The sequence below is a fragment of the Tursiops truncatus genome, chromosome 2, assembly GCF_011762595.2.
Source record: "Tursiops truncatus isolate mTurTru1 chromosome 2, mTurTru1.mat.Y, whole genome shotgun sequence".
Taxonomy (NCBI): domain Eukaryota; kingdom Metazoa; phylum Chordata; class Mammalia; order Artiodactyla; family Delphinidae; genus Tursiops; species Tursiops truncatus.
The window spans coordinates 175,915,986-175,941,635 of NC_047035.1; the positions used below are offsets into that span (position 1 = coordinate 175,915,986).

Genomic DNA, 25,650 nt, shown 5'->3' on the forward strand with positions numbered 1-25,650 from the left:
CCCTCAGTTGTTGTTTCTATAACGACAGTTTGAAAATAATTTTTACTTAGAATTTTAAAGACATTTTTCCTATGTGACCTGTTTGTTTTGGCTTTTCCCATATAATGAGGCTTTAGGATTTTCTCTTATCCCTGATGTTCTGTAATTTTCATGATGATATGGTTGGTGCTGGTTTTTGTTTGTTTTTCATTAATGATGACATATGTCCTTCAGAACTGGAAAAATATTTTTGTATTATATCTTTAATCATTTTTTTTCCTCTCTGATCTTTTTGTTCTCTTTTTGAAACTTCTATTTGGATCTTGGGGCCTCTGAGACTGATCCACTGATTTTCTTTTCTGTCATACACCCCACCACACTTTCTGCAAATATTCCTTTACTTTGTCTTCCAAACATTGTACAAATCTTTAAAATTTAAGCTCTTATGTTTTTAATGTTTTGTTTTGGGGTGTTTATTTTTACAGACCACATGCTTTCATTTCTCTTGGGTAAAACCTCAGACTGAAATGGCAAGGTTACATGGTGGTTATATGTTTAACTTTTTAAGCCATCGGTGAACTGGTTTCCAAAGGGGTTGTAACCATCTCCATCCACTCTGGCAGTGCATGAGATTGACAGCTGTGCCACATACTCATCAGTAAGTGGAACGGTCAGTCCTTTATTTTAGATGTTCTAATAGGTGTGTACGGATATCTCACTGAGTTTTAATTTGCCTTACTTGAATGCGTCCTTTCATATGCTTATTTGCCATTTATATATCTTAAGTGGTAAAGTGTATATTCAGATCTTTTGCCCATTTGTTATTGGATTGTTTCGTTCCTTATTACTGAGTTGTGAGATATACATACATAGAGACTTATATATTCTTTCAGATACAGGATTTATAAATAAATGTTTTCTGCCAGTTTGTAGCTTGTTATTTCATTCTCCAAAGCGAGTCTGTCAGAAAGCAACTGTCCTCCATTTTGATGAAGTCCAACTTATTATTCTTTTATAGCGTTGTACCTAATAAAGCTTTACCAAACCCAGCGTTACAAAGGTTTTCTCCAGAGCTTTTGTTTCTTTGCGGCACGCGGGCCTCTCACTGTTGTGGCCTCTCCCGCTGCGGAGCACGGGCTCCGGACGCGCAGGCCCAGCGGCCGTGGCTCACGGGCCCAGCCGCTCCGCGGCATGTGGGATCTTCCCAGACCGGGGCACGAACCCGTGTCCCCTGCATCGGCAGGCGGACTCTCAACCACTGCGCCACCAGGGAAGCCCTCCAGTGCTTTTTTATAGAAGACTTTAAATGTTAGGTTTTACATTTAGGCCTATGATCCAATTTACTATATTTTTTGCACATGACATGAGGTATGGATCAAAGTTCATTTTTTTCTTCTGCATGTAGATATCTAGTTGTTCCAGCATCATTTGTTGAAAAAGAATTGTCCTTTCTTTGCACAGTTGTCCATTTATCTGGGTGTATTTCTGTTCCATTGATCTATTTGTCTATTTTTATACCAGAACCACACTGTCTTGATTACCTACTTACTTGCATTAAGTCTTGGGTCAGGTAGTGTCAGTCCTCTGTCAATCCAGTTGTTCTTTGGAGTTGCTGGCTATTCTATATCTTTCGCATGTCCGTTCAAATTTTATAGTCAGCTTGTCAATTTCTTCATAAAATCCCGAAGGAATTATGACTGATCTTGTGTTGAATCTATAGATCAATTTAAGAACTGACATCTTAACAATATTGGGGTTTCCAATCCATGGAACACAGTATATCCTTCCATTTGTTTAGTATTACTTAGCATGTCTCTCCATCTTATTTAATTTCTCTCAGCATTGCTTTGTAACTTTTGGTGCACATGTCTTACACATCTCTTGTGAAACTTATCTGTAAATATTTCCTATTTGGGAGCTATTGTTAACAATAGTTTTAAAATGTCAATTTCCGGTTATTTGTTGCTACTATATAAAAATACACTTGATTTTTGTATATTGATTTCATACGCTGAAACCTTGCTAAAGTCACTTGTTAGTTTTGTCTGGTTTGTAGATTCCAAAGGGTCTTCTGTGTAGATAGTCATATTGTCTATAAATAAAGATCATTTTACCTCTTCCTTTACAATTTCAGTGATTTTATTTCTTTTTCTTTCCTTAATGCACTAGCTGGAACCTCCAGTACGGAATTGAATAGACGTGGTTTCTTGTTCCTGATGGTAAAGGGAAAACTTCCAGTTTCTAACTATTGTTAGCTGTCGGTTTTTCATAGATGAAATTTGTGAGGTTGAGGAAGTTCCCCTCTATTCCAAGTTGTTGAGAACTTTATTAGGATTGGATATAGGATTTTATCAAATGATATTTCGGTACCTATTGCATTAATCGTGTTCTTTTTTTCCTCTTTTAGTTTAACGTGGTGAATTATATTGATTTTCAAATGATAAACCAACCTTACATTTCTGGGACAAACTTTATTTGTTCAGAGTGTATTATCCTTTTTATATACTTTAAAATTTTAATTTGCTAAGATTTTATTAAGACGTTTTGCATCTGTGTAAGATTATCAATGTGTAGTTTTCTTTTCTTCAATATCTTTGTCTGGTTTGGGTATCAGAGTAATACTGGCCTTACAGAATGAGTTGGAAAATTTTATCTCCCATTCAATTTTCTGGAAACGTTTGTGTAGAATTGCTATTCTTTCTGTCTTAACTGTGTGGTAGAATTCACCAGTGAAGCAGTCTGTGCCTGGAGTGTTCTTTGTGGGAAGGTTTTTAACTACAAGTTCAATGTCCTTACTAGTTCTAGGACCATGCAGGCTATCTGTTTCTTCTTGAGGGACCTTGCTAGGTTGTCTTTAAAGGAATGCATCCCTTTCATCTAAGTTGTTGAACTGATTGGTATAAACTTGTTTATTCTTTTATTAACCTTTTAACAACTGTAGAATCTATAGCTGTTGTTACCTCTTTCATGCCTGATATTAATCACTGTGTTTTATTTTTTCTTGATCCATCTGGCTAGAAGTCCATCAGTTCTCTCAGAGAATTCACTTTTGGTTTCATTGATTTTTCTCTATTTTTCTTTTTTCTACTTCATTTTGATACTTATTCTTTTCTTTTTACTTAGAGTTTCATTTACTCTTATTTCTCTAGATTTTTTAATCATACATTTAATTTAATCTAGTTATATTTGCATTGAAAGGGATTTTGGTGATTTCAGGGGTGAATAATATTAAGAAAGAATTCTCTTAAGTCTACATTCATCTACAGAGAATTTGTCTTTTGGACAAAGACATTCAGAAACAAGTGAGCACCTCTCTGGGGCAGGACAGCAGTAAGATGGAAGGCAGTCTCCACTTTCCTGCTCTCACCTTAGCACTGACAGTTCAGAGATGCATCTATTTTTACATCCTTCTGCCTGTTTTGAGTTTATGTTGCTCTTCTTTTGCTAGTTTCTTAAGGTGGCAGCTTAGACTCTTGATTTGAGAGTTTGATTCATTTCTAAGGTAAGTGTTTAGTGCTATAAATTGCCCTTACAGAACTTTACCTACCTGTCACACATTTTGGCGTTATATTATCACTGTTTTCATTTTCATTCAGTTCTATTTTTTAAACTTCCCTTAAATCCACTATACCTCAATAGAAGTTTTTTCTCCTTGGGACTTCCTGTTTGATCCATGATTATTTATGTTTGTTGTTTAGCTTTAGATTTTTCTATTACGTGATTCATTGTTAGTTTGATTCCACTGTAGTCAGAGAACACACTCTAAATAACTTAAATCTTTATAAGTTTGGTTTTTGGTGTGGTTGAGTTCTTCACATCCTTGCTGATTTTCTGTCAGTGTTGAGAGAAGGATGTGAAATCCTCCAACAATGATTGTAGATTTGTCTGTTTCTCCTCTTAGTTCTGTTTTTGTGTTTGCGGCTCTGCATACACATTAGGATTATGTCTTCTTGATTGACCATTTTATCATTATGTAATGTCCCTCTCTGTCTTTGGTGAGTTTCTTTTTTCTGAAGGCTACTTAATCTGCTATTCATATAGCCACTCCTACCTTTTTTTTAAACTAACGTTTGCATGGTGTATCTTTTTCCCTTCTTTGACTTTCAAGCTACCTATATCATTATATTTGTGGTGAGTTTCTTGTAGGCAGCATATAGTTGAGTCATTTTTAAAATCCATTTTCTGAAACTCTATCTATTGATGTATCCATTGGTGTGTTTAAGTCGTTTACTTTTAATTATTGATATGTGAGAGCTTAAGTCTGCCAGCTTAGTTTCACTTTGTGTTTTTTCCTTCTGTTTTCTTTCACTTTTTTTTTCCCTGGTTTTCTTTGGATTACTTGAACATTTTTTTTGAATTCCATTTTGATTTTTCCATAGTGTTTTTTTTTTTTTGCGGTACGCGGGCCTCTCATTGTTGTGGCCTCTCCCGCTGCAGAGCGTAGGCTCAGCGGCCATGGCTCATTGGACCAGCCGCTCCGCGGCACGCAGGACCCTCCCGGACCGGGGCATGAACCCATGTCCCCTGCATCGGCAAGCGGACTCCCAACCACTGCAGCACCAGGGAAACCCCTCCATAGTGTTTTGAGTGTATCTCTTTGTGTAGTTTTTGGTGGTGGTTGTAGATATTGTATTATACATAATTTATCATCGTCTACTGGTGTGACATTTTACCACGTGAGTGAAGTATAGAAACCATATCTCCCTTTAAGTCCCTTTACACTCTCTCATTTATATTTGCCTTTATTTCCGTCACATTGATAACTGTATGAGACACTGTTACAATTTGTGCTTCAACCATCAAACATCATTTAGAAAGCTCAAGAGGAGGATGAAAGTCTTTTGTATGTACCCATGCTTTTATTCTTTCTGTTGTTCTTTTTTTTTGTTTTTTTTTTTGCGGTACGCAGGCCTCTCACTGTTGTGGCCTCTCCCATTGCGGAGCACAGGCTCCGGACGCGCAGGCCCAGTGGCCATGGCTCACGGGCCCAGCCGCTCTGCGGCATGTGGGATCTTCCCGGACCGGGACACGAACCCGTGTCCCCTGCATCGGCAGGCGGACTCTCAACCACTGCGCCACCAGGGAAGCCCCTTTCTGTTGTTCTTTTCTTCCTTCCTGGTGTTGCCAATTTCCTTCTTTTATCATATCCTTTCTGTTTAAGAACTTCTTATTCATTGAGGTAGGTCTGTTGGTGACAGATTCTCCTAGTTTTCCTTTATCTGAGAGCATCTTGAATTCCCCTTTATTCCTGAAGAATATTTCCACTGGATATGGTATTCTGGCCTGACGGTTTTTTATTTTCAGCACTTGAAAAATGTTGTTGCAGTCTTTCTGGACTCCACGGTTTCTCCTGAGAAATCTGCTGTTATTTTAATTGTTTTTCCTTTATAGGTAAAATATTGTTTCTCTCTCATTGCTGTTAAGAATTTTCTTTGACTTTAGTTTTATGGAGTTTGATTATTATGTGTCTTGGCAGGAATTTCTTTGGGTTTATTCTGTTTAGGGTTTGCTCAACTTCTTGAATCTTAGATTTATGTCTTTTTCCAAGTTTGGGAAAATTTCAGACATTCTTAGAATGCATTTTCAGTCTGACCTTCTTTCTCCTCTCCTTCTGGTGCTCTGATTACATGACTGTTGGAGTTTTTGCTGTGGTCCCACGGATCTGGAGGCCCTGTTTATTTATTTAAAAAAATTTTTTTTCAATATATTTCCTCTTTGTTGTTCAGATTGGGTAATTTCTGTTGTTTATCTTCAGGTTCATGGTTTCTCTCCTATGTCTTCTCCATCCTGTTGCTGAGCTATCCAGTGAGTTATTCTGGTTTGTAAATTTCATTTTCAGAATTTCTATTTGGTTCTTCTGTATATCATCTATTTATTTGCTGAGACTTTCTGATTTTTCATTTGTTTCAAGTCTTCGTAATTGATTATCGAAGCATTTTTATGATGGCTACTTTATTTTTTTTAAATAAATTTATTTTATTTATTTATTTTTGGCTGTGTTGGGTCTTTGATGCTGTGCGCGGGCTTTCTCTAGTTGTGGCAAACGGGGGCTGCTCTTTGTTTTGGTGCACAGGCTTCTCATTGCGGTGGCTTCTCTTGTTGCAGAGCATGGGCTCTAGAGCGCAGGCTTAGTAGTTGTGGCACACGGGCTTAGTTGCTCTGTGGCAAGTGGGATCTTCCTGGACCAGGGCTCGAACCCGTGTCCCCTGCACTGGCAGGCGGATTCTTAACCAGTGTGCCACCAGGGAAGCCTCATGATGGCTACTTTAAAATCTTATTCCAACATCTATTTGAGATTATTTCATCGTCCATTTTACTGTGGTATAAGCATCCACTCGTCGTCCTTTCTCATTCAGGTTGTGACATTCCTTGTTCTGGGTACGATGAGTGATTTTTTGTGTTGTCTTGGACATTTTTGGATTATGTTATGAAACTTTGGATTTTATTTAAACCTTTTGTTTTAGCAGGACTTCTCTAAGTGTAGGTCTCATGGTGTGGGTCTGGGGTACTACAAGGTGCATGTAAAAATCCAAGTTCCCCACTTAGACTCCATTGAGAACCTGGTGGTGTAGGGTGCCTCGTTACCACTGGGCAGGGGGTGGAAGTTCGGTCTCCCCACTGGGCCTCTGCTGACACGCACCTGGCTGGGAGGGGGAGGTGCTTTATTACATGCTTCCCGTGGGGCCTCAACTTAAGCCGTGGGGGATGAGCCTCTTACTACTGGGAGGGGGTGATTTACTGTATCTCGAGATGATAACATGATTTCTCTTCTTTAGTCTGTTGATATGGTCATTCATTCTTGAATGTTGAACTAATATTAATCCCGGGATTGGGGTTGGTCCTGATGTCTTACCCCATTTGACATTGCTAGATGTAATTTGATAATATTTTGCTGAGGATTTTTGCATCTGTAGTCATGAAGGATATGGGTTGGTAGTTATCTTTTCATGGTTTTGGGATCTGGGTAATGTGGCCTCAGAATGAATTGGGAAGTATGCACTACTCTTCTCTTCTTTCTGGAATTCTTTATGTAGATGAATCTTATTTCTTTGTTAAATGTTTGGTAGAATTTACCAAGGAATCCATCTCTACCTGAAGGTTTCTTTGTTGAAAGGTTTTATGTTGAGAATTTTATTTCCTTAGTAGATATAGAACTATTTAGATTTCTTTCTCTTACTGAGCTTTGGTGGTTCGTGTCTTTCAATGAATTTGCACATTTTATCTAACTTACTTCAAATGTTGGCATCAAGTATAACACTCCACTATTATCTTCCGATGTCTGGAGGCTCTGCTGTGATAACCCCTCTTTCATGCATAATATTGGTCATTTATATCTTCTTTTTATTCTTGACTAGTCTGGAAAGAAGTGATAAATTTTATTGATCTTTTTGAAGAACAGCTATTTGTTTCATTGATTTTCTCTATTGTTTGCTTTCTATTTTATTTTGTTTCTGCTCTTTAAATTTTTCTTTCTTCTGCACTCTGGGTTTAATTTGCTGTTCTTTTTTTTTTTTTTTTTCTGTGGTACGCGGGCCTCTCACTGCTGTAGCCTCTCCCGTTGCGGAGCACAGGCTCTGGACGCGCAGGCTCAGCAGCCATGGCTCGCGGGCCCAACCACTCCGCGGCATGTGGGATCTTCCCGGACCGGGGCACGAACCCGTGTCCCCTGCATCGGCAGGCGGACTCTCAACCACTGCGCCACCAGGGAAGCCCTATATTCTTATTAAGTTTTGTTTTGTTCATTCTGTTGATTACTGAGAGGGGGGTTTTGAAGTCTCCTAATTGTGGATTTATCTGTTTTTCCTGTTAGTTCTATTGTTGCTTTAATCTTTTGAAATTCTATTGTTTGGTGAACACACAGTTAGAATTGGGTGTAATTGGCTCTTGGGCATTATATGTCTCTCTATCTCTGATAATATTATTTGTTTTGAAGTCCATTTTGTCTGATTTTAATGTGGCCATTCCTGCTTTTTTTGATTATTGGTTTCATGGAATATTTTTCTGCAGCTTTTTACTTATAGTGTATTTATATCTTTATATATAAAATGGTTTCTTTTAGACCACAAATAATTGGGTTTTCCTTTTTCATCCACTCTGACAATTTCTTTTAATTGACGTTTTTAAATCATTTTCGTTTAATGTGCCTACTGATAGAGTTGAATTACATTTACTATTTTGCTTGTTGCTTTTATTAGTCCCATTTGTTCTTTGTTCTTTTTCTTCCCTCTTTGAATTAACTGAAGTTTTAGAAATGATTCCATTTTGTGTATGCAATTAGTTCATCAGTTATACTTTTTAAAAAACATCACAGTTGGGCTTATAATATATGCCTCTAATTTACCTTGTCTGCCTTTGAACAGTATTATACAGTTTCACAAGTAGTCTAAGAGCCTTACAAGAGTGTGCTTCGAATGCCTCTCCCTGTGTTTGTACTCTTGTTGTCATACATTTTACTTTGACATGCTATCAACAAAGATAGCATGTCACACAAAGAAACTTTATCACAAAGATCACAAAGAAACTTTTATCACAAAGTTATCACAAAGAAACTTTTATATTTATTTTTACCATTTCTGCATTCTTCTGTGTAGATGTGTGTTCTGTCTCGTATGAGATCCCTTCTGATTGAAGAGCTTCATGAACAATTTTTTTAGCCTGGGTCTTCTGGCAGTGAATTCTCTCAGCTTTTTTTCATCTGTGAAGTCTTTATTTTACCTTCATTTTCAAAGGATTTTTTTTCTCTGTATAGAATTTTGGGTTGACAGGATATGGGTTTTTTTCCCTTTCATCACTTTAGCTATATCACTCCCTTGTCTTGTGGATTGCATTGTCTCTGATGAGAAGTCTCTTTTAATTGTTATGTTCCTTCCTCTCTCTATAATCTGTCTTTTATTTCTGGCTCCTGCAAGGTGGTTTCTTTATCCTTGGTCTCAGCAGTTTGACTAAGATGTGTCCCAGTCTTTACAGGGTTTAAGTGTAATTTTTTCGTGGTGGTGGTGAGGAGTGAGTTGGTCCAGTCCTGCTGCTGTATCCATGTGGGCTGCAGGGGGGGTGTGAGTTTAGGATCAGCCCATCACTGTCAGCCTAACTCCAACAGAGGCCTTGGTCTTGAAGTTGCCCAGATTCAATTTGTGTTGCTAAGCAACACAAGTTAGAGCATCTTGAGACTTCCTGTCTGAATTTATCGCCAGGGTTAATTTTCAGATAACACGAGGTAATTCAGAAGTGATATCACGGTAAAAATATGCTCTTTTTTTTAATTAAAGGAGGTTAGATCCAATGAAGAACAGCAAAAGGAAAAGGATCAGCCTAATGAGGCACCTGAGGAGGAAGCAGCCGCTTTACGTAAAGCTAGCGCTGCTTCCCGCGGGAGTGCGCTGGAGAAGAAGCAAATCAGTTTGGGAAGGAGTCAGATGACCAAGAGATTAGAGCCAAGTTTGAACTGGAAGACCATACTTTTTGATGCCAAAAAGTATGTAGACGCTTACATGATGGGTTTTCTGATACATCCTTGCTAACCACACAGTTGCCCAACTTTTCACATAACTCAGTTTCATCAGAGAAAACTACAGAGGAGATACTCACACCTCCCTCCATAATATAAGTTGGTTCCTTCTTGTCCTCTTCACGTTCCAGGCAGAAAGATTTGACAGCCAACAGCGTTTGTGTGCAGAGCACCACGGAGGGAGGGAGAGCCCAATTCACTTTCATGTGGTTGGTGAGTCAGGGCAAATAACACGTGAAAAAGATGATAAAAACACATGGAGGAATCCCATGGGAAATGTAAACATTGTGGTAGGGACCTGATTAAGTAAGTGTTAGAAGAATTCCACTTTAAATTATGTGATTAAATGTACCATTATGTGTAGTTAATTAGGGGAAACTTCATAGACGTGGTATCTCGTATATTAACAGAACTTTAAGTAAGTACTATAAAAAAGGATAGAACTGCAAACATATGGATGGTCTGAGTAAAGTGGACACAGGTTTGATGAACGTCTGAAATATACAAGCCTAGTTCCATTTAGGACCCTCTGTAAATTGGTGCCAAAGCCAGTGTTACCAACACGCAACAGAAGCACCTAGAGCACTTTTCAAGTTTAGCAAATAGGTTAAAAGTTACAGCCTATTTTATTCCATGTCATCCCCTTATTGGGTTAAGAACTGGGTCCCTGCTGGTCACATGGGTCCTCACCTGCAGGGATTCTGAGAGCCACAGGTGATTGTATTTTGGGTGCAAACTCAGAGCTGGCAGAGGAGTCCTGTGGAAGGAGGAGACATGCTTGGTCCTCTGAGTCTCACTGATTTTGGGGTGTTTGACCTTTGTGGCTGTGTTTGAAAGAGTGAGTCTGAAAATGACAAATGTATGGGCTACTCTGTTAATGGGGAGGTGAATTATAAAATGCTGCTTTTTGCATGTGCTTATATTCTTCAATTAAGAATTCACTAAACAAGTATTTAATGCAAACCCAGTACATGCCAAGGTGTAGACTAAGCTTGAGAGTATCCAGAAAATCAGGCATAGGACCTGCTGCAGTGTCAGGTGGGCAAGGTGGAAAAACAGGCAGCTGTGATCCAGGACAGACTGAAGGACCTTCCCAATGATGGCAGCCTATGAAGGCCTGTTTCTAGCACAAAGAAATACTGGACAGAGTGTTTCTCCGTTACATAAAATGCATGGCTGTGCCTGAAGGACAAAAGGGACCTCTCAGGTGTCAGATGAGACTGGAGCTCATAGTCGTTCTCTGCGTTAGGAAAACACATCATTTGGATGCGTGAAAATGATGGAATATTTGTATACATTTCTATTTTAATTTCCTTTTAGTCAGCATAAAGTAATTAATAAAATTAATATCTCTTTAGGAACAAAAGCTCACTAAGAGACACCCAAGAAGAAAAACATGGAGGAAGACTTGAAAAGTCCAGACCATCTACTTCATCTGGAAAAGCACAGTTAATTCGGTGAGTTTCTGTTCACATGACCAGTTCTTTAAAGCCAGCCCTATGCGACAGGCTAGTTAATGCTGGTTAATGGTGTTTTACTTTCACATTAGGGTCCTAAGATATCTATATTGACCGTTAGTAGGAATGCTGTAAAAATGGTAATAGTGGATTTCTTTCAATACATTTACAGAATATCCTTTTAATGTGGAGTTTCTTTAATACAGCGATCTACTGGTATTAGTTAACTCTTTGTAAATGAATATATTTAATGCAAAAAGCAGTTAACTAAGTGGTAGCAAAACTGGGCTCTTATCTGATCTCTGGCCTCTGAATAATCATGTCATACAAAATTGTCATCTTTCTGAGCCTTACTTTACTGGTCACTGATGGCTCTGCCAGTTCTAAAGTGATAAATGTTATTTCTCATTAAAACAGCCATTATTAGAAGGCCAACGAATAAGCTTCTTACCCAGTTTTCCGTTCGATAAAAGTGACGTATCTGGGGAGAAGGTTCAGCCATTTTTACTCCAAGGTGGTGGTGGGAAGAAATGGCAGAAATTTCGCATTTTAAATTTGCACACTTGGAAAAAACAAACTTTAAGACACTCTACAACGTGTATGCCATTTTGGGGAGTTAGACATGATAAACTATTAATTTTTTGACAACTTTTTAAAGCTTTTTATTTTGAAATAATTGTAGGTTCACAGAAAGTTGTGGAGATAGTGCAGAGAGGTCCCATAGACCCTTCACCTAGCCTCTCCCAATGGTTAAATCCTGCATCCTCCGTAACTGTGGTACAAGATCAAAACCAGGAGATTAACACGGGTACATTGTATAGGTATAGTTCAGTGTCATTATACCCTGTGCAGGTTTGTGTGATGACCGTGGCGACCAGGCTAGATAGAGCACTGTTCACCCCGCACAGACATCCCCCGGCCGCCCCATTATAGCCACAACCCCCGTCATTCCCACTTCCTAGCAACCATTCATCTGTTCGCTATTTTCATAATTTTGTCATTTTGGACCGCCACAGAAATAGATTCATACATTTTTTTATATTGACTTTTTTTCAACACCATAATACCCTTGAGATCCACCTAAGTTGTTGCATGTATTAATAGTTTGTCCCTTTTGATTGCTGGGTGGCGTTCCATCGTATGGATATACCATGCGGTGGTAGTTTTTAAAATTATTCACGTATTAATGCACCTTTTAGTTGTTTGCAGTTTTTGGCTATTAGAAATGAAGCTGCTGTGAACAGTCACACACAGGTGTTTGTATAGATGGAAGTGTTCATTCCTGTAGGACAAATGCCCAGTTGCTGACAAGATAGTAATTGTGTGTGTTTAGCTTTTTTAAGAAACTGCCTACCTTTTCCAGACTGGCTGCACCATTTTATGTTCCCACCAGTGACGTCGGAGAGACTCAGTTTCCCCTCATCCCCGCCAGCATTTGGTATTGTTGCGTGTTGTATTTCAGCTCTTCTGAAAGCTGGGTAGTGATAGCTCATCGTGGTCTTAGCATTTCCCTAATGGCTCATGATGTTAACATCTTGTCGTGAGCTAATTGCCGTCCCTTTATGCTCATCAGTGAAATGTCTCTTTATGTCTTTTGCTCATTTTCTAGTTGAATCATTTGTTTTTTACATGTTGGTTTTGAGAGTTCTTTTCTATCCAGGATATCCTTGGTTATAGACGTGGTTTGCAGATATTTCCTCCCTTTCTGTGACTTGTCTTTTCATCCTCTTCATAGGGCCTCTCAGAGAGCACTCTTTAATTTTGATGAAGTCTGATTTATCAGTTTTTTCTTTTATGGATTGTGCCTTTGATGTCACAAAGCCCTTGGTCCTGAAGATTATCTCCAACGGTTTCTTCCTAAAAGTTTAATAATTCTACATTTTATATTGAAGACTGGGATCCATTTTGAGTTAATTTTATATAAAGTATGAGACCTAGGTCAAGATCCATTGCCCTAGGTCATTTCTCCAGCACCATTTGATGAAAAGGCTGTCTTTCCACCTTTGACTTGCTTTTTCACCTTAATCAAAAATCAGGTGGGTGTACTCGTGTGGGTCTATTTCTGGATCTTTATTCTGTGCAGCTGACTTTTATGTCCAGCCCTTTGCCAACACCATACATTCTTGATTACTGTAGCTCTATAGTAAATCTTGAAATCTGGTAAAGTGATTCCTCTCACTTTATTATGTTTCTTCCCCAAATCGTTTTGACCTATTCTAGCTTTTTTCCTTTCCACATAAACTTTAGAATTACCTTGCTATATCTAACAGAAAAAACTTACTGAAGATTTTGATAGAAATTGCATTAAAACTCTGTATCAGTTTTGAGAAAATTGATCTCTTTACTCTGTAGACTCTCCCAATCCATGAACACTGTATGTCTGTGTATTTAAGCCTTTGATCTCCTTCACCAGCAGTTTTCAGCACATAAGTCCTGTGCATGTTTTGTTAGATTTACATCTAGAAGTAGAAACGCCAGTACTATGTTGACTAGCAGCGATCAAAGTTCTTACTTTTTCTCAATCTTAGGAGAAAGCATTCAGTCTTTCACCAGAAAGTATGATGACAGTTTTTGTACAGATATTCTTTATCAAGTTGAGGAAGTTCCCCTCTATTCTTGGTTTTCTGAGAGTTTTAATCGCCATTGGGTGTTGAATTTTGTCACGTGGTTTTTCTACATCAGTTGGTATGGTCATGTCATTTTGCTTCTTTAGGCTGCTACTGTGGTAGATTACAATGGCTGATTTTTGAATACTGACTCAGCCTTGCATTCCTGGAATAAACCCCACTGGGTCATGGTGGGCTCATTCTTTTTATATCTAGCTGAATTATGTGTGCTTAATAGTATGTTAAGAATATTTGCATCTACACTCATGAGGGATATTCAATAACAGTGTTTTGCTTTTGTTTGCACTTTGGTTTTGATATCAGGCTTCATAAAATGAGTTCCCTTCTCTTGTATTTTCTAGGAGAGATTGTATAAAATTGGTGTTAGTACTTCTATGCCTGTTGAAATTCTCCAGTGAAATCATCTGGAACTGGAGACTTTTGCTATGAGTTGTAAAATTATGAATTAATTCCATCAATAGTTGTAGTGCTGTTCAAATTATGTGCTTCACGTTGGTTAAGTTACGGTAGTTTGTACCTTTAAAGGAGTTGGTCCGTTGTATCTAAATTGTCAAAATTAATGTTCAGTTGTTCATAGTTTTCTCTTATGATCCTTTTGTTGTCAGCAGGATCTGTAGTGATATGCTACGTTTCATTCACTTCTGGTACTGGAAATTTGTGTCTTCTCTTTTTTTGTCAGTCTTGCTAGAGCTTTGTCAGTTTTATTGATCTTTTCAACAAGCAGTTTTTTGTTTTTATAGATTTTTCAAGTTGTTTTTCTGTTTTCAATTTGATTGACTTCTTCTCTTTATTATTTCCTTTTCTCTGTTCTCTTTGGGTTTGTTTTGCTCTCCTTTTTCTAGTTTCTTTAGATGTGAGTTTAGATGACTGAATTGAGACTTCTCTTTTCTTATGTAGGCCTTTAGTGCCATGTAGTTCTCTTTCTGCATTGCTTTAGCTATGTACAGAAAACCTGATATATCTTTGTGTGTGTATGTATGTGTGTGGCATTTTTCAGTTTTATTGAGATGTAATTGACATACAGCTCTGTATAAGCTCACGGTGCACCCTGTGACCTGACATACGTGTATTGTGAAATGACGGCAATAGGCTCCGTTAATTTACACCCCCTTATGTAGTTGCAAATAACTCTGTTTCTTGTGATGAGGACCCTCAGACTTACTCTCTAAGCGACTTTCAGATATACCACACGGCAGTGTTAGCGTAGTCATCTCGTACACCACATCCCCAGCACTTATTTATCAGATACCTGTGTGTAGCGTTTGAACACCTTCCCCCAGTTTCCCTCCCTCCACCTCTGGTAAACACAAGTCTGATTTCTATGAGTTTGGTGGTTGTTTTGTTTTTGTTTTTTATTTTTAGATTCCACGTATAGATGAAATCATAGAGTATTTGTCTTCCGCTGACTGATTTCACTTAGCATGATACCCTCCAGGTCCACCCAGGTTGTCACCAATGGCAGGATTTCCTTCTATTTTCATGACTAATATTCCATTGTTTGTATGTATCACGTCTTCTTTATCCATTCATCTGTCCATGGACACTTGGGTTGCTTCCATGTCTTGGCTATTGTAAATGATGCTGCAGTGAACATTGGGGTTTACTTCATTTTTAGGTAGACCTGATGTACCAGATTTTCCTCTTCAACCAACACAGGTTTCCTGACATCTTTTGGACAAGAGAATACATAAAACTGAAACTCAGCTCCAGGCCCTTCAGTTCAGGATTTCCCCCCACTGTGGCCCAGAGAGCACAGCTGCACCATTCTGCACTTTTGAAAGTACAAGAATTGCAGCTGTCTGTGCTGAAAAACCTTTGAGAAATTAAGAGAATGGTAGAACCTTAAAAATAATGAAACTTGACAATTACCCATCCTCCTACTATGCTTCCAAATGGAAAAGACTAGGAAAGAGTTTTATGGAAGAGAGCACCTGGGGGGATGGAGAGAGAAAAGGAGGGAGAGAAAGAAAGAAGATAAGGATGAATTGACTATGTTCCCAAGGGCTTGAGTGAACTAGCCTGTGTCTGTGACCTTGGTGTTAAGTTAGAAGCCTCTAGAGCAGTGAGGAATAAAGTGAACTCTCTTTGGTAAGGGAATAAATGCCTTCCCTTTGGGGCACTGGCAGCACTGCCCAACTGAGCTTTCTGCAGTAATAGAAATAGTTTATTTCTGAGCTGTCCTGTACGGTAGCCACTAGCTACCTATGATTATTGAGCACTTGCAGTGTGGCCAGTGTGACTGGAGAACTGAATTTTTAATTGTATTCAATTTTAAGTAAGTAAATAAAAGAAACGTAAATATAAAGAACAACATGTTAAGTCAGTCAACTGCTGTGACAAGTTGCAGTCTTCGGTCGTTTACCTAATACCCTTGCCATTTCTTGCTGTGTTCTTCATTATTATTGCACCCGTAGCAATAATACTGAAATGCATCTGCTACTGAGACGTGTTTGCTCACCTCCTCATACAGATATTAACAAAGATCTTCCAGAACTCAGAAGGTGTTGGTACCTTATCCATTGCTTGTGTACGTGTTGCTGAAATAGTAACATTATAACCATGTCCATACTGTAGCATAAACATACTTATTATACCTTGTTGTTGTTGTTCTTAGTAAGAGTGTTGAAAAGATTGAGGAGATTATTAGTGAGAGCTCCTCAGAGAGTGAGGAAGATGAAGAACCACCTGACCATCTTCAGGAAACAAATGCAGATTTGCCATCAGAATACTGGCAAATTCAGAAGCTGGTGAAATATTTGAAGGTGAGAGAGAAACCTTTTGTACTATGTTTGCAATGTTTATTTAAAATTTTTTCCTGAAAATGTATGTTCTGCTTCCAAGTTGACTATATATTTATTTCAAGTAAGGGTAGTAAGTATCCCTGTTACTACTTCAGTGTGCACAGGGGAAGGTCCTATTACCCTGAGGATAGCGAGGTTCGTCCTCATGGAGCAGCTGGGCTGTCAGGTACCAGCCCTCTCCCCTAGCTGGGGAGCGGTCAGCGGGCCATGGCAGCCGTCAGATATTGTGACTTGCCACCATTTTATGATCTGCAGTATGATGCGGTGGAAAGAGCAAGGAGTCTTGAAGTTGGACTTAGACTAAATTCTAGGTTGTATCACTTACTAGCAATGTGACTGTTGAAAAGTTATGGTTTTGAGCCTTAATTTTCCCAACCCATGGAGTGAAATTAGTAATACCCACTATAGGATTATTTTAAGGACTGAGAAAACACATTTGAAGCATGTGGTGTGTCTGATACATTGTAGGTGCTTAAAATATATATTGGTCCATTTCCATTACTCTCAAGTAATATCCCATGTGTGAAAACATTTTATAATAATAAATGGCCCATATAACAGTGTATCAATATTTAAGTCCTTGAATGTGGGGTGGGGCAAGGAAAATGATTTACCCAAGCCCAGGTTACTGTTCATTTCTGATATTGGACATTGTTAAATGGCGAGGCCAGGTCTAAAGCGATAGCCCAGAAGTACTTGTGAAAACAGCATTTTGACTTACGTCATCTTGTCCTCCTGCATTTGCTAAGCTTTGCATAGTTCAAGATATTTATGTGACTCCTAAATCGCTGAAGGGTACTTTTCCTGTGCCTCTGAGGTCGTCCCAAGCTGACAGGTGAACTAGCCTATATGCACATTTTGGTGAATTCAACAGAGGCCCGCTGCGTGGACAGTCTGGTAGGTATAAGCAAGCCAAAAAAGGTTTTCCTGAAAGAAAAATATGCCCGCTTGCCTGTTGGACACAGTCTCAGCGGCAATTCTCAGCACTTCTCAGAAACAGTTTTTTATGTTTTCCTGAATCCTCAATCCCAAGAAAAATTAGTCAAGAAATTGGGAAAACGGGAAGTTAGAATTAAAATTTGACAATTAAAATTTAATAATCTTCCTGAAGACATTACTGGCTCAGAGAAATCTACTGACATCATGGAGAGCAACACCTGCCGATCATCTTGGTAATCATTCCACAGCGTACGTGGGTATCAAATCAGCACATTGTACACGTCAGATACAATTATATTTGCCAGTCATCCCTCAATAAAATTTTTAAAAAAAGAAAATTCTGGCAGCAGAATCAAAGGTGAAGGTAGACATTTCCAGGCATCAGGACGGGAACCAGTAAGAGTAAAGTGGTCACAGCCCAGGCGGTCAGCCTCGCTTGTAGCTGTTGCCGTGCTCTAAATGATGTGTATGTGCAAGTCATTCTTGCAAAAATAAATGATCTGCTAATATGCATCATATACTTCATACAAGTCCTGTTAGTGGTGTTCTAAGAAATAACAAATTTGTAAAGTAAAGTAAGTCGTTAAATCTGAAATTTTGATCTGTGATTCTCTGTAGCCCTGGTGAGCTTGCTAGGAGATCTCAATGGTATGTCATTGGATGTACCCGGGCATTGTTTTGTGTTTGAATATTCACTATATTGTATATATTATGTATTACAATTGTTCTTTCCAAGTAATTGAACATAAGAAATGCAAAGAGAGGAAGATGTGAGTGTGGGTTGTGCAACAATGCATCATGAAACCAGAAAGTGATCTAAAATCTTAATTAGGAAAAACAACATAGACCTCAATGGTCCAACCAGAATCAGGGCAGGCAGATAAAATATTTTCATCATTAAAAAAGGAAATGAGCATATATGATGCAAACTCTAACGCCTAACTTGGCTATGCTTTTGGAAGCCTGTCAACAATTTGACCAATGTCAATGTAAAATGAAAACAAACATTTTTAACATCTGGCATATTTGTCCTGAAACAAAAATCAAGACTATTGGATAGGACGGTTAATGCTTTGTGTATTTTAAAATTGTATTTTAAGAATATCTTATAAATGATAAATATTTTAATGTCATCTTTCAGTTTTTAAAATGGCTTTTATTTTTACTTTATTATTATTTTTTAACATCTTTATTGGGGTATAATTGCTTTACAATGGTGTGTTAGTTTCTGCTTTATAACAAAGTGAATCAGTTACACATATACATATGTTCCCATATCTCTTCTCTCTTGCGTCTCCCGCCCTCCCACCCTCCCTATCCCACCCCTCCAGGCGGTCACAAAGTACCGAGCCGATACCCCTGTGCCATGCGGCTGCTTCCCACTAGCTATATACCTTACGTTTGGTACTGTATATATGTCCATGCCTCTCTCTCGCCCTGTCACAGCTCACCCTTCCCCCTCCCCATATCCTCAAGTCCGTTCTCCAGTAGGCCTGTGTCTTTATTCCTGTCTTACCCCTAGGTTCTTCATGACATTTTTTTCCCCTTAAATTCCATATATATGTGTTAGCGTACGGTATTTGTCTTTTTCTTTCTGACTTACTTCACTCTGTATGACAGACTCTAGGTCTATCCACCTCATTACAAATAACTCAATTTTGTTTCTTTTTATGGCTGAGTAATATTCCATTGTATATATGTGCCACATCTTCTTTATCCATTCATCCGATGATGGACACTTAGGTTGCTTCCATGTCCTGGCTATTGTAAATAGAGCTGCAATGGACATTTTGGTACATGACTCTTTCTGAATTCTGGTTTTCTCAGGGTATATGCCCAGTAGTGGGATTGCTGGGTCATATGGTAGTTCTATTTGTAGTTTTTAAAGGAACCTCCATACTGTTCTCTACAGTGGCTGTATCAATTTCCATTCCCACCAACAGTGCAAGAGGGTTCCCTTTTCTCCACATCCTCTCCAGCATTTATTGTTTCTAGATTTTTTGATGATGGCCATTCTGACCAGCGTGAGATGATATCTCACTGTAGTTTTGATTTGCATTTCTCTAATGATTAATGAAGTTGAGCATTCTTTCATGTGTTTGTTGGCAGTCTGTATATCTTCTTTGGAGAAATGTCTATTTGGGTCTTCTGCCCACTTTTGGATTGGGTTGTTTGTGTTTTTGTTATTGAGCTGCAAGAGCTGCTTGTAAATTTTGGAGATTAATCCTTTGTCAGTTACTTCATTTGCAAATATTTTCTCCCATTCTGAGGGTTGTCTTTTGGTCTTGTTTATGGTTTCCTTTGCTGTGCAAAAGCTTTGAAGTTTCATTAGGTCCCATTTGTTTATTTTTGTTTTTATTTCCATGTCTCTAGGAGGTGGGTCAGAAAGGATCTTGATGTGATTTATGTCATAGAGTGTTCTGCCTATGTTTTCCTCTCAGAGTTTGATAGTTTCTGGCCTTACATTTAGGTCTTCAATCCATTTTGAGCTAATTTTTGCGTATGGTATTAGGGAGTGATCTAATCTCATACTTTTACATGTACCTGTCCAGTTTTCCCAGCACCACTTATTGAAGAGGCTGTCCTTTCTCCACTGTGCATTCCTGCCTCCTTTATCAAAGATAAGGTGACCATATGTGTGTGGGTTTATCTCTGGGCTTTCTATCCTGTTCCATTGATCTATCTTTCTGTTTTTGTGCCAGTACCATACTGTCTTGATTACTGTACCTTTGTAGTATAGTCTGAAGTCAGGGAGCCTGATTCCCCCAGCTCTGTTTTTCGTTCTCAAGATTGCTTTGGCTCTTCAGGGTCTTTTGTGTTTCCATACAAATTGTGAAATTTTTTGTTCTAGTTCTGTGAAAAATGCCAGTGGTAGTTTGATAGGGATTGCATTGAAACTGTAGATTGCTTTGGGTAGTAGAGTCATTTTCACAATGTTGATTCTTCCAATCCAAGAACATGGTATATCTCTCCATCTATTTGTATCATCTTTAATTTCTTTCTTCAGTGTCTTATAATTTTCTGCATACAGGTCTTTTGTCTCCTTAGGTAGGTTTATTCCTAGATATTTTATTTTTTTGTTGCAGTGGTAAATGGGAGTGTTTTCTTGATTTCACTTTCAGATTTTTCATCATTAGTGTATAGGAATACCAGAGATTTCTGTGCATTAATTTTGTATCCTGCTACTTCACCAAATTCATTGATTAGCTCTAGTAGTTTTCTGGTACCACCTTTAGGATTCTGTATGTATAGTATCATGTCATCTGCAAACAGTGACAACTTTACTTCTTCTTTTGCGATTTGGATTCCTTTTATTTCCTTTTCTTCTCTGATTGCTGTGGCTAAAACTTCCAAAACTATGTTGAATAAGAGTGGTGAGAGTGGGCAACCTTGTCTTGTTCCTGATCTTAGTGGAAATGCTTTCAGTTTTTCACCATTGAGGACGATGTTGGCTGTGGGTTTGTCATATATGGCCTTTATTATGTTGAGGAAAGTTCCCTCTGTGCGGACTTTCTGCAGGGTTTTTATCATAAATGGGTGTTGAATTTTGTTGAAAGCTTTCTCTGCATCTATTGAGATGATCATATGGTTTTTCTCCTTCAATTTGTTAACATGGTGTATCATGTTGGTTGATTTCCGTATATTGAAGAATCCTTGCATTTCTGGAATAAATCCCCTTGATCATGGTGTATGATCCGTTTAATGTGCTGTTGGATTCTGTTTGCTAGTATTTTGTTGAGGATTTTTGCATCTATGTTCATCAGTGATATTGGCCTGTAGTTTTCTTTCTTTGTGACATCCTTGTCTGGTTTTGGTATCAGGGTGATGGTGGCCTCGTAGAAGGAATTTGGGAGTGTTCCTCCCTCTGCTATATTTTGGAAGAGTTTGAGAAGGATAGGTGTCAGCTCTTCTCTAATGTTTGATAGAATTCGCCTGTGAAGCCATCTGGTCCTGGGCTTTTGTTTGTTGGAAGATTTTTAATCACAGTTTCAATTTCAGTGCTTGCGATTGGTCTGTTCATATTTTCTATTTCTTCCTGATTCAGTCTTGGCAGGTTGTGCATTTCTAAGAATTTGTCCATTTCTTCCAGGTTGTCCATTTTATTGGTATAGAGTTGCTTGTAGTAATGTCTCATGATCTTTTTTATTTCTGCAGTGTCAGTTGTTACTTCTCCTTTTTCATTTCTAATTCTATTGATTTGAGTCTTCTACCATTTTTTCTTGATGAGTCTGGCTAGTGGTTTATCTATTTTGTTTATCTTCTCAAAGAACCAGCTTTTAGTTTTATTGATCTTTGCTATTGTTTCCTTCATTTCTTTTTCATTTATTTGATCTGATTTTTATGATTTTTTTTCCTTCTGGTAGCTTCGGGGTTTTTTTGTTCTTCTTTCTCTAATTGCTTGAGGTGCAAGGTTAGGTTGTTTATTCGAGATGTTTCCTGCTTCTTAAGGTGGGCTTGTATTGGTATAAACTTCCCCCTTAGAACTGCTTTTGCTGCGTCCCATAGATTTTGGGTCGTCGTGTCTCCATTGTCATTTGTTTCTAGGTATGTTTTTATTTCCTCTTTGATTTCTTCAGTGATGACTTCATTATTAAGTAGTGTATTGTTTAGCCTCCATGTGTTTGTATGTTTTACAGATCTTTTCCTGTAATTGATATCTAGTCTCATGGCGTTGTGGTCGGAAAAGATACTTGATACAATTTCAATTTTCTTAAATTTACCAAGGCTGATTTGTGACCCAAGATATGATCTATCATGGAGAATGTTCCATGAGCACTTGAGAAAAATGTGTATTCTGTTGTTTTTGGATGGAGTGTCCTATAAATATCAATTAAGTCCTTCTTGTTTAATGTATCATTGAAAGCTTGTGTTTCCTTATTTATTTTCATTTTGGATGATCTGTCCATTGGTGAAAGTGGAGCGTTAAAGTCCCCTACGATGAATGTGTTACTGTCGATTTCCCCTTTTTTGGCTGTTAGTATTTGCCTTATGTATTGAGGTGCTCCTATGTTGGGTGCATAAATATTTGCAATTGTTATATCTTCTTCTTGGATCGATCCCTTGATCATTATGTAGTGTCTTTCTTTTGTCTCTTCTAATAGTCTTTATTTTAAAGTCTGTTGTGTCTGATATGAGAATTGCTACTCCAGCTTTCTTTTGGTTTCCATTTGCATGGAATATCTTTTTCCATCCCCTTACTTTCATTCTGTATGTGTCTCTAGGTCTGAAGTGGGTCTCTTGTAGACAGCATATATAAGGGTCTTGTTTTTGTATCCATTCAGACAATCTGTGTCTTCTGGTGGGAGCATTTAGTCCATTTACATTTAAGGTTATTATCAATATGTATGTTCCTATTCCCGTTTTCTAAATTGTTTTGGGTTCATTATTGTAGGTCTTTTCCTTCTCTTGTGTTTCTTGCCTAGAGAAGTTTCTTTTAGCATGTGTTGTAAAGGTGGTTTGGTGGTGCTGAACTCTCTCAGCTTTTGCTTGTCTGTAAAGGTTTTAATTTCTCCATCAAATCTGAATGAGATCCTTGCTGGGTAGAGTAATCTTGGTTGCAGGTTTTTCTCCTTCAACACTTTCAATATGTCCTGCCACTCCCTTCTGGCTTGCAGAGTTTCTGCTGAAAGATCAGCTGTTAACCTTATGGGGATTCCCTTGTGTGTTATTTGTTGTTTTTCCCTTGCTGCTTTTAATATGTTTTCTTTGTATTTAATTTTTGACAGTTTGATTAATATGTGTCTTGGCGTATTTCTCCTTGGATTTATCCTGTATGGGACTCTCTGTGCTTCCTGGACTTGATTAACTATTTCCTTTCCCATATTAGGGAAGTTTTCAATTATAATCTCTTCAAATATTTTCTCAGTCCCTTTCTTTTTCTCTTCTTCTTCTGGAACCCCTATAATTCGAATGTTGGTGCGTTTAATGTTGTCCCAGAGGTCTCTGAGACTGTCCTCAGTTCTTTTCATTCTTTTTTCTTTATTCTGCTCTGTGGTAGTTATTTCCACTATTTTACCTTCCTGGTCACTTATCTGTTCTTCTGCCTCAGTTATTCTGCTATTGATTCCATCTAGAGTAGTTTTAATTTCATTTATTGTGTTGTTCATCGTTGCTTGTTTCATCTTTATTTCTTCTAGGTCCTTGTTAAATGTTTCTTGCATTTTGTCCATTCTATTTCCAAGATTTTGGATCATCTTTACTACCATTATTCTGAATTCTTTTTCAGGTAGACTGCCTATTTCCTCTTCATTTGTTAGGTCTGATGCATTTTTATCTTGCTCCTTCATCTGCTGTGTGTTTTTCTGTCTTCTCATTTTGCTTATCTTACTGTGTTTGGGGTCTCCTTTTTGCAGGCTGCAGGTTCGTAGTTCCCGTTGTTTTTGATGTCTGTCTCCAGTGGCTAAGGTTGGTCCAGTGGGTTGTGTAGGCTTCCTGGTGGAGGGAACTAGTGCCTGTGTTCTGGTGGATGGGGCTGGATCTTGTCTCTCTAGTGGGCAGGTCCACGTCTGGTGGTGTGTTTTGGGGTGTCTGTGGACTTATTATGATTTTAGGCAGCCTCTCTGCTAATGGGTGGGGTAGTGTTCCTGATTTGCTATTTTTTTGGCATAGGTTGTCCAGCACTATAGTTTGCTGGTCGTTGAGTGAAGCTGGGTGCTGGTGTTGAGATGGAGGTCTCTGGAAGATTTTCGCCGTTTGATATTATGTGGAGCTGGGAGGTCTCTTGTTGACCAGTGTCCTGAAGTTGGCTCTCCCACCTCAGAGGCAGAGCCCTGACTGCTGGCTGGAGCACCAAGAGCCCTTCATCCACACGGCTCACAATAAAAGGGAGAAAAAGTAGAGAGAATTAGTAGAAGTACTAAGAAAGAAAGAAAGAAAGAAAGAGAGAAAGAGAGAAAGAGAGAAAGAAAGAAAGAAGGAAAGAAGGGAGGGAAGGAAGGAAAGGAAGGAAGAAGGAAAGAAAGAAAGAAGAAAAGGAGAGAAGGCAAGAAGGAAAGAAAGGGAGGGAGGGAGGAAGGAAGGAAGGAGGGAAAGAAGGAAAAAAGAAAGAAAGAAGATACTGTAAAATATAATAAAGTATAAAGTTATTGAATTAAAAAATAATTATTTAGAAAAAAAAGGGATGGATAGAACCTTAGGACAAATGTTGGAAGCAAAGCTATAGAGACAAAATCTTAGAAGCATACACATACACCCTCACAAAAAGAGGTAAAGGGGGAAAAATCATAAATCTTGCTCTCAGAGACCACCTCCTCAATTTGGGATGATTCGTTGTGTAAAGGAGGGAAGGAAGGAAGGAAGGAAGGAATGGAGGAAAGAAAGAAAAGAAAGAAAAAGAAAGTAACGTATAATAAAGTTATTAAAATTATTAACAAACAATGGACGGATAGAACCCTAGGACAAATGGTGGAAGCAAAGCTATGCAGACAAGATCTCACACAGAAGCATACACATGCACACTCACGAAAAGAGGAAAAGGGAAAAAATCATAGATCTTGCTCTCGAAGCCCACCTCCTTAATTTGGGATGACTCGTTGTCTATTCATGTATTCCACAGATGCAGGTACATCAAGTTGATTGTGGAGCTTTAATCCGCTGCTCCTGAGGCTGCTGGGAGAGATTTCCCTTTCTCTTCTTTGTTCGCACAGCTCCCGGGGCTCAGCTTTGGATTTGGCCCCGCCTCTGCGTGTAGGTCGCTGGAGGGCGTCTGTTCTTCTCTCAGACAGGACGGGGTTAAAGGAGCCGCTGATTCGGGGGCTCTGGCTCACTCAGGCCGGGGGGGAGGGAGGGGCACGGCGTGCGGGGCGGGCCTGCGGCGGCAGAGGCCGGCGTGACGTTGCACCAGCCTGAGGCGCACGGTGAGTTGTCCCGGGGAAGTTGTCCCTGGATCCCAGGACCCTGGCAGTGGGAGGCTGCACAGGCTCCCCGGAAGGGGGGTGTGGAGAGTGACCTGTGCTCGCACACAGGCCCCTTGGTGGCGGCAGCAGCGGCCTTAGCGTCTCCCGCCCGTCTCTGGGGTCCGCGCTTTTAGCCGCGGCTCGCGCCCGTCTCTGGAGCTCCTTTAAGCAGCGCTCTTAATCCCCTCTCCTCGCGCACCAGGAAACAAAGAGGGAAGAAAAAGCCTCTTGCCTCTTCGGCAGCTCCAGACTTTTCCCGGACTCCCTCCCGGCCAGCCGTGGCGCACTAACCCCTGCAGGCTGTGTTCACGCCGCCAAGCCCAGTCCCCTTCCTGCGCTCCGACCGAAGCCCGAGCCTCAGCTCCCAGCCCCGCCCGCCCCGGCGGGGGAGCAGACGAGCCTCTCGGGCTGGTGAGTGCCGGTCGGCGCCGGTCCTCCGTGCGGGAA

At 39.2% G+C, this 25,650-nt stretch overlaps 1 protein-coding gene across 2 annotated transcripts in view; it reads left to right on the forward strand.

The window, feature by feature from the left end:
• The window catches only part of ODAD2 (outer dynein arm docking complex subunit 2), a 197,453-nt gene that overhangs the window by 17,866 nt on the left and 153,937 nt on the right, over positions 1–25,650 (forward strand). For both annotated transcript variants that reach the window (XM_073801778.1, XM_073801777.1), the window contains exons 9-11: positions 9,246–9,451; positions 10,843–10,941; positions 16,183–16,330. In XM_073801778.1, the coding sequence (XP_073657879.1) occupies positions 9,246–9,451; positions 10,843–10,941; positions 16,183–16,330 (453 nt within the window). The remainder of the gene's footprint in view (positions 1–9,245; positions 9,452–10,842; positions 10,942–16,182; positions 16,331–25,650) is intronic.